The sequence below is a fragment of the Macadamia integrifolia genome, chromosome 5 (genome assembly GCF_013358625.1).
Source record: "Macadamia integrifolia cultivar HAES 741 chromosome 5, SCU_Mint_v3, whole genome shotgun sequence".
Classification (NCBI taxonomy): domain Eukaryota; kingdom Viridiplantae; phylum Streptophyta; class Magnoliopsida; order Proteales; family Proteaceae; genus Macadamia; species Macadamia integrifolia.
In genome coordinates this window covers 40080187-40094681 of record NC_056561.1, presented here as the reverse complement: position 1 = coordinate 40094681, position 14495 = coordinate 40080187, and the positions used below count along the sequence as shown (strand labels likewise).

Below are 14495 nucleotides of genomic sequence, written 5' to 3'. Positions count from 1 at the left end.
AAAAAAAAAAAAAAACTTAGTAGGGTAACCTGTAGCATTCCTGCTGCTTGAATGCGAAGTCATTGATTTCCTCTCCTCTTGTGGTTTTGAGTTGGGTTTGGGCTTCGACCCTTTGGTTTTACGGCAACCACCCGCCGACGGGAACGTTACCGAGGATACCTCCTTTGGTCTAGTACACAGTTCTTGCAGAAAACGGCGAGGTTGAGAGAGGTTATAGTTGTTGTAGAAGCAGAACTTGGTGTTGAGCGAGTCGCAGCGTGGGCATTTCAGGGTTTGATTCGACAACGGATGTGATCCCCGGTCTACTCCGAACACTCGACCTCCTCCTCCTCGATTCTCCATTGCCTGAAAATCTTGCATTTGAAAATATCTCTCAGTCGAAACTCCAAAAGACGTCCAACTCCGGCCAAAAATTGCGACAGTTAAAATCTAAAAGTTCTCAGGGATCTTTTCCGGCAAAATCTTCTCAATTTCCGGTAATGAGTTTTAATTTCCAATATCTGTGTGTGTGTGTGTGTGTTGCAGACACTGAAACAGTTTGAATTGAGAGCAGAACAGAGCTGGGTATATGGCAATATTTGCAGGCAAATATCCTCAGTAGTTGCAATTACGCAATTACGGAGTTGACCTTCTTTCCCAATTTGCACTCCTCAAACCAGGCAATCTGTTTCGGATACCAAGAGAAACAGCCAGAACTAGAAGGACCCATTTCATTATCGAATCTTCAGCTTCTCTTGTTAATCACCAATCGATCGAAAAACCCCATTTGCGAACACAGTTTTCATGCTCAATGCGTCGATTCATGGCTGTTGACGACACCAATTTGTCCGATTTGTCATACCAGTGTCGATTTGTAGACACGCCATTCCAGTGAGGTAGGAACTGAATTGAGGACCCAATTGGGATCTGGTTCCTCACCATTGCAAGCTGCTTCTGTTTACCCATATCCCATGATCGTTTAATGTGTGAATGGTAACCAAGCATTCATGCTTAGAACGATCAATGCAAAAAATGTTTGTTACCTAACAGACAAAATTTCGGTTATCTCTTTCTTGATAGGAAAATTCAGATTTCAGTCAATTTTGTTTTGGATTTTCATTTTCTCATTTGTCTTATGGTTTTGGTTCTGGACCTCTCTGTGATTGCCTGGCGAAGCAGAGTGGACCTACGCACCTACCTTTGGGCATGAATTCGCGATTCCAGTAGTCAACAAGGGTCGTCTCCATCTTTCGCCAGAGTCTTTCCAAGGTTGAAAACAAAGGTTGAAGACTATCTTTTCGACTCTTTTCTTTTGTTTTAATGGAAGGGCACATAGGTAAATTCATCTCTAAAAAAAAGTATTTTGATCATTAGATGATATGATATTAGATGACGTCATTAATTAATACTCTCAAATTCACAGGGACTGACGGATTGGACCTGATGTTAAGAATTGTAGAAATGTTAGGGAAGGGGGTGTAATTCCTTCAAACTTTTGGATTCACGTGTAATTTCAACAAAGTATAGGAGAGGGATGTAATTTTTATTTTTTCTTAATAACCTTTAATTGCATGAAATTATTAATTTTTTTAAAATTATACTAAAAATAGCATGAATTTGTACCTAAATATTTTCTTTCACTTTTTCTCTTTGCATTATTTTAACCTTAATGCAAAGTTAGATTGGACTGAAAAATGGCAGATAAGTAATAGAGAGCTCACCGACCACTCACCAAAAATTTTGTCTGACATACACCTAAAAAAATATATTTTATCCTACCTATAGTTATGGATTGATTTTTTTATATTAACTACACAACGTATAGTTATGTATTGATGGAGTTGCAATTTAAGTGTAACTCTGTACTCCTCAACCCAAAATATATTACACGTAACCTTGTTTTCATAAAAGTATAATTGTTCTACCAAAAAAATAAATGTATAATTGTTTATTATTTCTTATAGAATTTATAATTTATTCATTATTATTGATTTTCTATTATTGGGAATTAGATTGAACCTATTGTGTTATATTCTTATTTTCAACCATAAGACATTAGTAACCCTAAAGAATAGGGAGCAAGAACACTACCCTGTTAGTGCAAAGCATGTGGGAGTATCTTTAGTGCATGATGGGTGGGGGTAACACTGTCTTACCACACCCTATTGTATCTTGTGTTCCCTATGCCAGCAAGGTTGCGTTTTTATCCCTTATGAATAATAATATAGTCTACTTATTATTATTGTATCATTAGGTGCTTCTTGAACTATGCAACGATCTATGATTTGAACTGTGAAAGTTTCTCTTTTGCCTTTGCTTTATTCTAGTCCCTAAGCATATATTTTTTTATTTTCCTTTTTAATTGTTAGATTAGGTTCCATATTCAAATATGATTTCATAGATTCTTTCCTTGGCATACCCTAAATTGCATGGGAGATATAAATGAAGGCTTGCAAGTAAAAGGAAGGTAAGTATTTGTAGTTTTATAATCATAATCTATTATGAGTTATGACTGTGGTTGAAGAGTTAAGAAAAAACTATTATGAATGTGCCTTTTTTTATATTTAGTAATTAAGGAAAAAGATTCTCTAAGTCACTTGGGCAAGGTATATTAGCACTTCGTTGCCTATTTTTCTCCTTCTCACATGAAATAATTTCGATGCCTTCCTATGGTTGCTACCGTTTTTGTTGTTCCTACTCATTGGTTTGCTCTCCCAAGTCCCTTGCTCAAAGAATCTTTCCCTAAAATTAATAAGCAAATGGGAAATGATTTGGACTTTATAACATAATCATAATATTAAGTGATGGTTACAAAAGTTTCATTTTTAGGGTTGAGCTAATTTCATTCACTTCCCATTATTTTCTTTGCAATCAGACCAGGTCAAATCATTTGTCTCTATAATCAATTAGAATTACGAACAATTGATAAAATGGATTTGTCCTTAACCAGAAATGTCATACTCACCACTCAAGGTTTCCTAATTATATTGTGAAATTAGTAATGACATTAATGAGGATACTATTAGAAATAGTCCATTGTGAAAATATATTTGGTCTTATATCAGTTCATCCCAAATTTAAACTGTTTTTGTGGAAGGTTTAATATAAGGTTTTAGAACTAAACTAAGGCTTTTGAAATTTATGAATATTAATGTACTTTGTTATTTTGTCATAGAGAAATTGAGTCAGACTGACATATATAACCTCTAGGTCTTCAAATGGAGCATCTCCAAGGTTCTACTATGTTCCATCTATTTCAAGAGCATTGACATAGTACATGTTTGGAAACTCATCTTCCACCCACCAATCTACCAACCACCAACCTCCAATTTGTCCAACATTGAAAACCACCCACTCCCCCCCCCCCCCACCCTTCCCCCTAAAATAAAAAATATAAGGTTGGTGGTTTCGTAAGCAGAGAATTTAGGTCCACAGTTAAGGTTAGTTTGTCTGAAATAAAATTACAGCAACTTGTAAGGTGCTAAATTTTTAATAAACCAGAGCATTACTGTTTAAGTAGTTTGCTTCAAGTTACCACCTAAAGTATGAAAGGGATAAAGAGAAAAGACCCAAATAATTTTGTTTAAGAAGGCTAATTAGATGGCTCTTAATTATATAATGGGAAAAGGGTTTGATTGATAGGGATTACATCATTGTGAGAATGAAAGTTAACCATAACAAAATGTTCTTAAAATTTTCAGCTTCATCGAATTTGGAACCACAAAACAAGGAAAGAGAGAAAGAATAGAAGGAACCAAAAAACAAAAACTACATGTCCCTGTGCACATGCATTTGCACATTCACAAGGTTTTACAAATCAGTGCTCCCTAGTCCCTATCCCATCAACATCCACAACCCCACCATTACACAACACACTCACACATCAAAGCCCTTCTATCATGTGCTTGATTCAATCACCTATGCCCAATCGTTAACCTTTTTCCTCTAAACAAATACATATACAGAAAGTTCTCTCATATCAAGATGAGAGAGAGAGAGGGTTGTGGAAGTGAGTTCAAAAGATTAAAATAAGGGAGAGAAAAGTTGAATATGAGATGCCTCTAGATTGGGAATTATTGGGCATGTTTGTGATCCAATCTGTCCTGGCCACTCATGTACATCTAATCACTACCAGCTGTTACAAACTTCCAACCCCTCCATTGGGGGGCCACCACCTTCCCATGTGATGGCCACCTTAGCATTCTCTCTCTCTCTCTCTCTGGATTATGTTCCAACTTGAAACTGAGCCTGAGAAACCTAATCTCCAGAGTTCATCAGAACCTACATCAACCATGCCCATGAAGATATAGCCAAGACCCACTTGCCTCTTTCAGCTCTGTTACCTTCAGTAAAGCTGGAGATGTTCAAGAATGATAATATCACCCTTGTCTTTAACTCAAATTCATCATTCCACCTTCCAAGCATAGAGAAATAAGCAAAACCCAGATGAGACACTTGCATTATATTCTTCTACTGAACTAGAACCCGCCGTCTGAGATGACACCGGAGTTGACGTCAATGACGACAACGGCGGCGACGAGGAAGTCGACGTCGATGATGGAGATGTGGATAATGATACTGGCCTGAATATGAACAATGCATGCCGTAGACCAGGACTAAACAACCAATCATGGACATCCCAATACACTTCCACTCTAAATTTACTCATAGATATACGCTCGTTACCTCTGAATTTCCATTGGAGGTGCTTCACATTAATGGCTAAGTGCCCATCTATCCTTATCTTCATTTCTGGATCAAGCCCACCACTACCAGAACTGTTGTTACTGCTACTGTTACTGCTATTATGGTGGTGGAGGTTGTTGCATTCTATGGAAATCTCATGAAACCTGCCTTTTTCATGGAACTTGACCCTTGTGGAGAACTTCTTCTTAGCAAAAATATGTTCTTTCTTTGAAACCAGGATAGGCCCCGTTAAAGCTGGCCTGGACCCTGTTTTTCTGTAAGCATCCTTCTTCAGGTCACCAAGCAATAACACAACTTCTTCTTCACATACCACGGCGACGTAGTAATCCGACTGCGGCTCTGTCTCTCCGTTAAATTTCGCCAATTTTAGATCCCAGAAGACGTCAACAGCCTTGCCTTTCACCATGAATCGCTTGGAACCTTGCTTCCTCCAGAAATACCAGGGCTTCAGCTCAACCTTGCAGCTATAGTGGCTCTCTCCCTCTGGGCCTTCCACCGAGACAGAGAGCCCATGGAGGAGTAGATTCTTGCACCATGTGATGGTGATCAGATGACTCTGACCGGCAATCTTTGTCCGATAGACTGACACGAACACACTCTGGCCTGACCTGGTCACGGCGGCTGGATCATCAGTAGGCTTCTCTCCAGATGAAAAGCAAGCAGGAATCCCAATTGGGTCTTGCATTTTTCTTTTCAATTAATAGTTTCGACCCCAAAAACAGAGATAAATGCTGGGTTTCTGGGCCAATTTCAATCAGAACGAAAAGATAGAAAGAACCCGCCTGGGAAGAAGCAATTAATGGCACTGAAAATATTTCATGGAGAAACTGAGAGATCTCTCAGTTCACCCACAAGATCTACTCCTAGATGCTGGTAGATGTGTTCTTCGCAGCATTTATCCTCCAAGACATAGCAAAGAAAATGGATATATACCCAATTTCCAAACTGGCGATTAGAAAATGTGGAAAGAACAAAACTTTTTATTTTTTAATTTTTTTTTTATGTTTATATATTGAATAATCTGAACGCCTTGTATGCTTCTGAAACTGAGGTTTATTAATTAATTTCTTCCTTAATTTCTTTTTAACAAAACCGCTTTTCGAATCCGAGATGGTTTTTACTCTACTATCGTTTCCACCTCTATAAAAACACCTTTTCCCATGAAAGGTTAAAAAAAGGAGAGAAGCCCTTTTCACCAGATTTGGAGTTTAGGTTCCTACGTACACAGAGTTCATGGAGGACCATATCATATGGACTGGAGTAGGGTAAAAGGGTTCCAGTCAAATTAGAAAGTTTAGCTTTCCGATGTGGGGTTTGAAGCCCACTTCCACTTTTTAACTTTCTGCAGAGATGTTTAACAGAAAAGTAGGGATGAAGGGAGGAATCTAGGGATGACAGTTACAGAAAAGTCTGAACAATCTGCTATGGCAGTTGCAGATCTGGTCAAAATCATGTGTCCAATTCTTCCTTTTTGCATTTGAGTTAGGTAAGTATTTCAGGAATAAGTAGCCCTTTAAAAACCAGCAGTTTAACCATGTAAAGAAGTACAATCCCATCTTATTATATAGGTAGACAGGCATGGTCATACAGTTAGCAAAGAAAATAGTCTGGTGCAATTTGTTGACTATTTGTTAATGAAAATCTATGCAGAAGTTGTTGAATGATGTAGGAAGTAATTTGTCCATTAGAAAAACAATAGATATATATATATATATATATAGAGAGAGAGAGAGAGAGAGAGAGAGAGAGAGAGAGATTCTGGTATCTTTGTAATTGATAATTGCTGGTTCCATTAATTAATTATCATTTTATATTTACAGGTAATGCACAAAGAGAACTGCAAAAATATGATTATCTGCTCTGGCATTGGAATTTCTTTAGATTGATGATCATGACAGTGATATCATCCAAACTTTCTCTGTTCACAGCAAGGTTCACTAACTCCTTACAAGCTGCCATGAGCCCACTGGTAGTTGGTCTCTGCTGATGGTGGTTGTTCTCTTGATTTTGTAGATGAATCTTCATTTTCTGTTGCTTGATCAATGAAAACCTCTGTAACTTTGATGATGGACTCAGGTTGTCACCATTAGGCTCATTTTCATCTTTCCTAAGATTACTTTTCTTGTACCCACTATTTTCTTTTCTTGGAAAGTGATTCTTCATTTTTTGTTGCTTTACCAGGGAAATCCTGCGTGCCTTGGATAGAGGAATTGCATTGTCACAATCAGACTCCCCATCGTCTTCCTTCCAAAGAACATTTGATCTCTGCTTGTTTGCAGCCAAACAGCTGCGTGTTGCAGTATCAACAGCTTCCTGACAACCCACCTAAGGAAAGAGAAAGCAAAACAGCCTACTTAAAAAATCCCAGTCAGATGGATAGAGACATCTCAATCGATGACAATAAAATTGTCCTCAACAGCAAGATCTGAGTCAAATGAATCCAAATAAGAGGGAAATGAAAACAGCTCAACTCAAATCAACAACCCCAATCACACCCACTTAGAATCAGATTAGATGGATTCTTTCTGTATTGAAGTCTAATGTAGGCCATATCTGCTGATGAACTTAAGGAAAATGAAAAGAAACACAAAGATAATAGCTATAATATTTGGTATCCTAACAGGTTCTTGCGAAAAAAAAAAGTAAGGCCCAGCTATGGTTTTGAGAGAGGACCTTGGGACCAAGTCTTAGTGCTATTACACAACAAATTTTCAACCTGTCTAAGCCAATTGCCCAACTAAACAAAAGAAAGTATTAATCTAAATCATATGCTCATATCTACCACAATTATGCTCACAAAAAGACACATGATAAGCATTTGATGAAAGGACAAATAACCTATTCAATAATTGAGAAGCACAGTAGCAAACAACTCATAAAATTCTCCAAGTCAGGACTTTTGCATATAATGTATCACGCCATGATAAGACAAGTTCCTTCCTACTAACCTTTTCCCATAGTCCATCTGAGGCTAGGACAAGAAACTCCATGTCTGGAGTCAAATGTAGGATCCTTGTTTCAGGCTCAGCCATTACCCACTCCTTCAAATGAACATCTCCAATGCTTCTAGAAACAGAGAGTATTCCATGGATTCTCCAAGCTCCTCGGTGCATCTCTACATATCCTCCCTATATCACAGTATGAAAAGAAGCAGTCTAAGAAGTTATTCCTGAGTATCCCATAATTGGTCATGGTATTGATGGGTTTCATTACATTAAAGAAAAAGAAGCAGCAGCAGCAGACACCTTGTTTTCAACTCTTTGACGCTCCTCTTCCTGTCCAGCTCTGTGCTCTTTAGTGAGAACTTCAGCCTTGCCATCTCTACAGAGAACTGCCCTGCAATCTCCTAGGTTTGAAACAAGAATATCGCCCCCTTCAATCAGGGTAGTCACACAGCAAGTGCCACTGCCTAAACCCTGTGTTCATACCACAAGTTCAATTTAACATTCTACAGCAACATTAAACAGTCTTCAAAAATGAAAAGGAGATGAACATAGAAGGAAACTGTTGGATATAATCTCTCTGACTATGTCGCTCCACCCTTTTACATGTTTTGTTCTGTTTTGTTTGTATGAGACATGGAATTGAGAGAGCATCCAACTAGATAATTACTATACTAAATCTAAAAGGCAAATATATGTGAACCATATCACAACCATTGCAATCAGTAATTTAGATACATGAAACGTCGTCATCCATACATATTAAATTGAAAGGGAAATTGATTATGCAGGCTGGGGTTAAGGGTCATCTAGTTAACATTTAACAACAGGACACAGTTTGGAATTTGCATTCATATGATGTTTGGAACTGTTAATGGAAATATCTTTTTGAGTCCTCATAAATAACATATCTCTATAAAATAAGTCTATGTAAACCATCTCTATATTCAATCATATGCCACAATCTGAAGCAGGGTCATCTAGTTTACAGTTAGATGCATTCTACTAGTACCGTTGTTACTCTACATCTATACACGAGGCGGGCGATAATTGAACAGCCCAGAGTTCACCAATGATGGATCAACCAATTGCAATGTGCATGATGACGATTGGGCATGGACTTCTTTTACAGAAGTTATGTTTTTCATGGTGTGTACTCATACAGTCATTCTTTTGACCTAATCCTTTGGAATTTTGGTTGGATTATTTGAATAACTATATTAGTATGAACGTTTATACTCTTATGATGAAGATATAATTGTGTCATTTGCATTTCAATGATACCTGAAAAGGATTTAAACCCGACTGGAAAAACTAAATAAGGTTTCAATTCTTTTCAAATTAGAGAACATATTACAGTGCCCAAAGTTGTAAGGAAAATGTTTTCAACGCACAATCCTCTTCACATTCACCAATTTAGCGATAATAATTAAGTCCCCAGGATGAATACCGCTTTGTTCAATAACAACCCGAAAAGAAGTATGTTTTAAGTACCAAGAAGGAAATGTGGAAAATAAAGTTATTTAAACCAAAAATTTATTTCAGAAACAGGGGAAAAGTCTTCAAAAGGGAAATTTACATTCACTATAATAACAAGAATTAAGGCAATCAAAAGCATGAAGTACCTGTTTCAAGAAGTCCTGGTCTGTCTTGAGATATGCAGCTTTTATTGCATCTTCCTTCTTCATATTACCTCCACTCTTATCCAGCATTTCAAATATATTCCCATGTAAATTCTCTGCAACAAATTCGGCTGCCTTTGTACCTCCGTGTCCATCATAAACCCCAAAAAAGCCCTGCATTCCATGACAAGCAACATCTTTATCCTATTTCCTTGCACATGATCAGTGGCATTTCTCATGGTTCAAACCTAATTTAACCGATCTGTTCAGTGATCAGTATTTTATTGTAGAAATTCCTAAATGGCCATAAAAGCCTTTTTGAACTATGACCAAGAAAAGCTCAAACCCTGTTTCTAAAAGTATTTTAGAGGTAAACCCATTAACAACTATAATCCAAGGTTTACAGTTGAGAGATAAGAATAAGAAACTTAACCAGAGATGGGATGTTTTGAAAATGAGAAGTTGTTTTACCTTCCTAGAATCCCCATTTAAGGCAGAAACAGAAACAATCTTGTGGGTATCTTCCATAACCTTTTTCTTCCCCTTCATAGAGAAAACCCCAACTTCGGATTCATTGAAGCCGAAGGGTTGGTCTCCGACCGTCTTCTCATGGAATACGAGCTTGTCTGTGTGTATTTCCCTCAAGACCTGTGGAATCTCAATCATGAGTGGTCGTTTTCTCTTCAGGGAAAGACACAACGACGAAGAAGAAGAAGGTCGTATATCTGTGTTCTTGATATCCGCATTGCCTAATGGCTTATCTTCATCCTCTGTAGCTACTGCAATGCTTGGCATTTTGATGGCAATTTCAAGAGAGAGAGACACTCCAACGGTTGGGGTTGGTTGGGAAGGAAGGAAGGAAGGAAGGAGGCCTGAGCCTATAAAGGGGAGAGGTGCGTGCGTGAAGTGTGAACCAGAGAGAGGTTCAACGGATATCTTTCACGGCCAAAAGGTTTCTGTGAAGCTTAGAGATATTTGAAAAATAACTTGTGAAGAGGGAAACGTCACAATTGTTTCTTTTTTTGGTAAAGAAAAGGTCACAAATCACTACAGTGGAAACTGTAGACAATGTCGTACGGTTATTGCCGTTATATTAAATGCCATCTGTAGTTCTATTATTGGCTATTTGACTTTCTTCCTTTCTTTTTTTTTCTAACATCTCTGTGGAAAGGATTCCGCATGGACGGAGATAAAAAGGTAATAGGGGACCCACAAAACATGAGCAACACACCGAGACGGTGCCAGCTGAGCATCTTGCATTGAATGCCTCTCTCTGGCTTAGTCAATTGTTCACCGAAGTCAGCTACCGACATGTAACAATCCAAATGTTTCTAGAATTAATATCCACCGTCGAAGTATGTCAACGATAAACAGTTTATCGAAGTCGAACCCAATCAGGGTTTTAAGAAAATGAATCGGTGACTGAATCGGTTTCTGCCGATCCTTATTCAGATCGATTTTTTTTTTTAGTTGTTGAAATTCAGAATTGACTGAAATCGATCCCAAGAACTCTAAAATTGATCATTTGATCTAAAAATCTATTGATTCTTGGTGTGAATATTTCGATTTGAAAAGATAAAAATCCGAATCAGAGGTCTAGTTCTGATTCACCAATTTTTGAAACCCTAAATCTAATAGTTTAATAAATTGGAGCTGATAAATCGTTTAATAAATGATTTGTTTTTCATTTAAAAAAAAATAAAATAGTTTAGTAAATGATTTGCTTTGGGTTTTAAATTATAAACCGATGGTTTCAAATTATATCAATATTAATTGAACTGTTTAATAAATCATTATACCCAAAAAAAAAAGTTTAAGAGATCATTTACGGACAATTTATGAATCAATTTCACCTTTTGAGGTAATAAGGTTCATAGACAATCCTTAAACGGGTTTATTTCACAAACTAGAGTTGGATTTTAATTTCTTGCTATGTTATTCTGAATCTAAAATGGATTCAGATTAATGGAGACCTTATGAGGTGGATAACATGGGGAAATGTGAAAACATCCTCTGTCACGAGTGCGGTGGTATAGCGAGCATCGGATGACTAAGACGACATCAAGGCACATGCCGATGTTGTCTCATCCATCCAATGTTCGCCACAATGCATGGCAGACAATAATCACTCTGGGGAAACTCTATACCACCACACTAATCATGATGCGAGAAACAATTTTGTTAACAAAGGACTTACACGATCAGGCAATATAGTGTGTTGACAACTGAATTGCTCAGTGGTTTAACACTCGTCTCATCATAGCAAGCTTGAGCTTTAGTCTTGAGATCAAATCCTCCCAGTGCTAGTTGCTACTGGTGCCCTCCTTGGGTCCCAATATCCCACACCTCACCCTAACTGCCCTCTTGGAATGCCATCCTAGTAGCTCCTATTGCCCCTCATAAGGAATGATCAAAAAATTAAAAGCTAGGGGTAATAAAAAATATCTCATACCCTCAATATGGATTTTTTTTTTTTTTAAACAAAAAAATTATGAATTATATGATTTGTAATCTTCTTGTTGATATGTCACTTTCCTTACTTCCATGAATAGACAATCAAACATGTCACTATGATTGGTGCACTACGTAAAGCTCACTAGGTACCACAAGAGAAATGGGAAAACGGGTGTCCACATTAAGTTAGGGTTGTCAATTTAAAGGCCGAATTGAGAAGACTGACTACAAACCGGGAAATAAATGTTTAACTAGATTGATTAAATTTTTTTATTGGTTTGATTCTGATAGAAAAGAATATCTTTAAAAATGTTAGTTATGGTTTCGATTTAGCCCAATTGGGTCAATATGATTGATCAATTCGACGAAATACATCGACAAAAGTTAAATACTTAGTCGTTAGGATTACAATTGAATATATAGAAAAATCTTGTTATAATCGAAGTAGATAACTGAAAAATTGTAAAATTATTTTTATTGTTCCTTTTAATTATAACTATTAAAAATCAAAATATATGATGTTTAGTGTATACAAACCTTTGTGCTCAATTGAATCGGTTTCTGCTTATTCTGATACATATCGGTTTTTTTTTTTAGTTGTTGAAATTCAGATCGGATTAGAATTGACTAGAATCGATCCCAAGAACTCCTTGGTCTTTTTTTTTTATTTATAGGTAGGTAACAGCCAGGAGACTCGAACTCGAGTCCTCCTGGTGAACATGAGATTTTTGCACACCACAGCTCACCAACTGCACTGGAAAGTTGTTATTAGCTCTTATTGGCCTTCATGAAGAATGATCAAAAAATTAAAAGCTAAGGACAAGAAAAAATATCTCATACCGTCGATCATCAATTAAATGACTTGTAATCTTTCTGTCCACATATAACCTTCCTTGCTTCCATGACTTAGTCAATTAAACGTGTCACTAATATTGGTGCACTACATAAAGTTCACTAGGTATCACATGAAAGAGAAATGGGAAAATGGGTGTGTCCACATTAAGTTAGGGTTGTCAATTTAGAGGTCGAATTGAGAAGACTGACTAATCAAACCGGGAAATAAATGCTTAACTAGATTGATTAAAATTTGTATTGGTTCGATTTTGATTTTGATTTTGATAGGAAGGAAAATCTTTAAAAATATCGGTTCTGGTTTCGATTTGGCCCAATTGGGTCAATATGATTGATCAATTCGACGAAATACATTGATATAAGTTAAATACTTAGTCGTTAGGATTACAATTGAATATATAGGAAAATCTTGTTATAATCAAAGTAGTGAAGTAAAAAATTGTAAATTTATTTTTATTGCTCCTTTTGAGTATAACTATTAAAAATCAAAATATATGATGTTTACAAACCTTTGTGCTCAATAAGTGGTTCCTAAGGTAAGAGCTGAATTAGCTAAGGTAATGGTAAATATTGTTTCTAATTATTTTTTTTTAGTTGTTATAATCAAGCATTACTTTCATACCAAAATTAGCATAGTTAATGATATTAGCCCAAGTGTTAATTACATGATCATGAGAACTTTTTTTTTTCCTTTTTCTTTTTTGGTAAACACGACCATGAGAACAAATATGGTCCATGTGTGACATCTACTTTGGTCCCTAATAAAACATTTTGGGTTTAAAATTGGAGATTGCTAGGCCTCAGGTAAGGGTACTATTCAATAATAAAGCAAGCTAATATGGATGAATCCAAAATAGGAAAATCGTAAAGTGATCAGGTGAGTAGTTTTATGTCTCAATATGCTAAAGAAGTTCAGTACATTATGGAAATTTGATTTGGGGTAGTAAAAAGATGTTTAAGAATAGGTAAGAGTCTAAGCGAATCCTCTCCGCTTCCTCTCCATTTGTTTAATTATTATACCAACACACAGGCCAATAGGAGGTCCTGTGGAGACTTCAGAGGGGGCCATTGTCTTTTCGTACTTGTCCGTGCCTGGGTATAGACACATGCAAGCAGGTAGTGTTCTTTTCTCCTTAAGATTAATTTCATGATCAAGTGGGAATAATTCAACTGTCCAATTCGTGAACGATACGTGTAGTTTCTATATAATGTAAAAATAAATTAGAAGTTGTGCTGACTTACCCAATAGTGTAGCTGATTGCATACTCTAAAGAACTTGTCACCCACACACCATTATAATATAAAGGATTAGGAATTTGAGATTATATAATATGGGAAGGGGAGGTTCTCATAGCCTAAGGTGTCTCATTTTTTATTGTGTTTTTTATTCTTTAAATAAATGAACAAAAAATGAAAAAATGTGTGTGAGCTTGAGAAATGCCTTAGGTTCAGAGAATCCTTTTGTCTATAATATAAGTGATTAGCTCCTTATCCGAGTTGCATGGCATAGACTACCATTTCATGTGTAACTGTGTCTACCCCTCTCTTTCCACAGCAGAGCAAATATGTCAATTTATGAAAGGGAGGAGAGAGTTAGACACAAAGAGGCACTAGCATACGCTATGCAACCTGGCATCATTCTTTATCTCATAATATTAATAATGGTGATCTCATATTTGCTATAATCAATCAATTTGTACTTCACATACATCATGATCCATTCATAAGATATGACAATCATTTGGACTCAGTTTTCCTTTATCCACAATGAAGAGAGAATCTCGTAGGCTTCTACATTTGAGTATTGGATTGAGAGAGAATAATTTCAGCCAAGTATAATTGGGTGTGGGAGTTTAATGATTGAACTCACTATCTAAAGTCCAATCATAGGTTTCACGTCATAGTGAATGAGCGGAGAAAGGTTGAACACATTGCCAGG

At 36.7% G+C, this 14495-nt stretch overlaps 1 protein-coding gene and 1 long non-coding RNA gene across 2 annotated transcripts; one reads left to right on the top strand and one right to left on the bottom strand.

Moving 5' to 3' along the window:
- Window positions 1–3647: 3647 nt before the first annotated feature.
- LOC122078615 lies at window positions 3648–10174 on the bottom strand. Its single transcript, XM_042644673.1, has 6 exons — window positions 9722–10174; window positions 9254–9424; window positions 7932–8102; window positions 7635–7814; window positions 6550–7011; window positions 3648–5353 (listed from the first exon to the last, which is right to left on the bottom strand). Exons 1-6 carry the CDS (start codon window positions 10043–10045, stop codon window positions 4385–4387), a joined length of 2277 nt encoding a protein of 758 aa, XP_042500607.1. The 5' UTR covers window positions 10046–10174; the 3' UTR covers window positions 3648–4384.
- On the top strand, window positions 6232–7007 carry LOC122078616. Its single transcript, XR_006140133.1, has 4 exons — window positions 6232–6351; window positions 6507–6618; window positions 6700–6762; window positions 6868–7007. It is a non-coding gene; the product is annotated as an uncharacterized LOC122078616 (long non-coding RNA).
- Window positions 10175–14495: the final 4321 nt, after the last annotated feature.

Excerpts from the sequence above, each read along its gene's own strand:
- LOC122078615 (XM_042644673.1), bottom strand. The coding sequence starts at position 10,045 with ATGCCAAGCATTGCAGTAGCTACAGAGGATGAAGATAAGCCATTAGGC. Across the intron at positions 8,103-9,253 it reads ACCAGGACTTCTTGAAACAG|GGTTTAGGCAGTGGCACTTG; the intron begins GTACTTCATGCT and ends GTATGAACACAG. Across the intron at positions 5,354-6,549 it reads ATCTAAAGAAATTCCAATGC|ATTCCTGCTTGCTTTTCATC; the intron begins CAGAGCAGATAA and ends GACCCAATTGGG.